Source organism: Tribolium madens, unplaced genomic scaffold, assembly GCF_015345945.1.
Source record: "Tribolium madens isolate multiple individuals breed KSU strain unplaced genomic scaffold, Tmad_KSU_1.1 Scaffold_3;HRSCAF=73;Tcas5.2_LG2, whole genome shotgun sequence".
NCBI lineage: Eukaryota > Metazoa > Arthropoda > Insecta > Coleoptera > Tenebrionidae > Tribolium > Tribolium madens.
In genome coordinates, this window is record NW_025401006.1 from 13,650,909 (window position 1) to 13,653,889 (window position 2,981).

Here is a 2,981-nt window from a genome sequence, read left to right on the forward strand (position 1 = left end):
AACACAATTATTTGGCCACATTTTGTCAAAAATAAGCCAAACATCAAAAAAAAAATTATTGTACGTTTTTCACTTATTTTACGAAATTTTGTGGAAAATAGGCCAAAAATTACTAAATATGGTCGAAAATGGTATTGTTTTTGCCTTCTTCTAGCGTTTTACTATATTTTTTATCAAACATTTTTGCAATAGCGCGTTTTTTCACTCAAAAACTTAATTATTTCATAAAGTTTTGTTATAAATACTTAAAAAATTACTAAATTTGGTCGAAAATGTTTTTTTCACCATTTTCGGGCGTTTTAGTACATACGTTTTTGAGCAATTTTTTTTTCAGTTGCACGTTTTTCAGTCAAAAACTCGAATTATTTACCGAAAAATTACTAAATTATGATGTTATTATGACGAAATATTATAACCTAAAAAATCACGTAGGTAATTTGGTCGAAAATTGTGATTTTTGCCTTTCATTTCTCAAAAACGCAATTATTTCACGAAATTTTGACAAAAATACGCCAAAAATCACTAAATATGGTGTTGTTTTTGTCTTTTTCTAACGTTTTAGTATGTTTTTCATCAAAAAATTTTGATTCCACGTTTTTCAGGCAAAAACGCACTTATATTACGAAATTTTGTCAAAAATACTCAAAAAATCACTAGATTTAGTCGAAAATGTTGTTTTTTTATGCTCATTTCGCGCGTTTTAATACGCTTTTGAACAAAAGTGTTTTTTTTCATTTGCATGTTTTTCAAAAATTCAATTATTTACCGAAAAATTACCAAATTGTAGTGTTATTATTGTCTTTTTGAAATGCTTAAACTAAAACTTACTAAAAACTCTAGAAATTTTGCAAGACCCCACCGAAAAATCACCAAATTTTAATTCTGCGATGAGTTAATGCACCATTTCCAGCCAGAAACGCAATTATTTCACGAAATTTTGTCAAAAAATGACTCCTTTTGAGTGTTTTAGTACGTGTTTGGACTAAAATCTCTTTTTTTTTGATAATTCGGGAAATTTGTCAGTTGGAAATGCAAAATAAAAAACAAGTAACTGATATCAAACGTTGTGTGGGGGCTTGCGGCTTTGCCGCTCGTGGCCCGTGTAACTTTTTTCACAGGTGTAGAAGCATTCAAATTACCATTATTTCTATAGCCTGCGCATAATTTGTCAGAAAGCAGAAATTTCTGAAACTCTGGGGGCAATTCCGTCTTGCATTCCTCGGTACTAACTAATGGCACTTGAAGGTCTTTGAGTGCCTCCGACACGCCTCCACTTTCACTTGTAAAACCCCAACCAGTCACAAATCCTGTACTACCATTCCTATTGTCATAATTCGTCGAAAAATCCACACAAACAGGTTGAACAGTTTGCGTGAAAGTGAAACTCTTCATCGTCTCCAGAACAGCAACATCGCCGTAAAAATTTTGTACAACACCTCGATAAAATTCAGGGACGTGAATTGCATCAATCTGAAGTGAAAATAACACCAAAAATTTTTACAATTATGAAACTTACAGCAGAAAATTGAACGTTGCTGATTTTTTCACGAGAATCAGTAAAATCCTGATAGTACTTCCCCACCGCCACTGCAAAGTCCTTTTTATCGCGAAGTTTGCCTTCGGAGTCGGTGACACAAGTCGCAGCAGTCAGGATTATTTTCTCACTTATGAGATTTCCGCTACAAATGAAGTCTTTCTGGGGGCCATGGTAAATCGCAACCACCCAAGGATACTCCCCTTTTTTCACCACATTCCCCCCGATGATTAACTGTTGCGCTTGGACCGATTTCACCCCACAAATGGGGACACAGCTGGGGGTTTGACGGTCCCAGAGGCCCCCTTCACAGTTCCCGACGCGGTTTTGTGACAACGTGGGGTCTTCATAGTAGGGGGCACATTGGTACTTGACTTGGGTACCCTCAATCGGGTCCGTGCAATTGTCCGATTCTTTGCCTTTGAACACGCAAGTTGCGTGGAGTTTGGGGGTGCTGAGAACCGAAGGACAGGTTCCTGCAACAGTGAAATGGTACTTGGTACTAGTACACACCAGGGGAAAAAACTATTCACCAGTCTAATTTTTTGCTCACACTGCGCTTTGTTTCTTCAAAACGGTCTTTTTCTGAAAATTTCTTCAATGAGTATAGAATATTAAATGGTGATTATAATAATTTGCAAAATGACACTAAGTAAATTTTAGAGAAAAAAATGCATACCCATGTATTTCATTACCTTAACAAAATTTTTGTGATTTACTTTTAATTTTATAAACAAATAGAACGAGTTTCTTCCGTTTTTTATATTTATTTTTATTGCTTCTAAACAAAGCAAAAAACCCAAATTGGTAAATTTAATGCCATAATAATAATAACAACTAATATTATACAGAATGGCCCCGGATTTTTTTATTTTACGCTAACATTGCAAAAGAAAAATATTTTTTGCTTCACCTGAAACCAGTAAGTCTGTAATTTTGAAAGTTCATTATTATCACTCAGTGGAAAGAAAATTTAATTTTTCTCTTGATTTTGAACTTGTAATAACTAATAACACTATAATTTACAAAAATACTATGTTTAATATACCTTTAATCGAATTATTATTTTTATGTTAACTTACCTTTAATTAAACAAAAATAATTGTTAAATTTTTCTATCACGTCACACTTTTTTTGTTACAGACGATAATTTTCTTGCTTTTTGCACAAATGCCTCCGATTTAAAATTTATTTAAATTCAAATTGTTGCTGAATTATTGCAAAATTATTACCATATGGGTCTAAATAGGTCTTAAAAACATTTCACTCGCATTTGGACTTCTTTTCTAAAAATTTAGGGAGCATGAGTGACAAACAAGATAAGCGTTTTCATCAAGATCTGAAGGGTTTTCAAAGATCGACACGAAGGTTTTTGGGATGAAAATATGTTAGTAGATTATAATATAATAAAACCAAGTAAAATAACTCACTTTTAATTTGTTTTTTG

The 2,981-nt window shown here is 33.0% G+C and overlaps 1 protein-coding gene across 1 annotated transcript in view; it reads right to left on the minus strand.

The window, feature by feature from the left end:
• LOC123007726 overlaps nucleotides 1-2,981 on the minus strand; it is a 39,192-nt gene that overhangs the window by 1,292 nt on the left and 34,919 nt on the right. Inside the window, exons 23-24 of the mRNA XM_044403144.1 lie at nucleotides 1,517-2,010; nucleotides 1,140-1,470 (exon numbers count right to left, since the gene is read on the minus strand). Of these exons, the coding sequence (XP_044259079.1) occupies nucleotides 1,140-1,470; nucleotides 1,517-2,010 (825 nt within the window). The remainder of the gene's footprint in view (nucleotides 1-1,139; nucleotides 1,471-1,516; nucleotides 2,011-2,981) is intronic.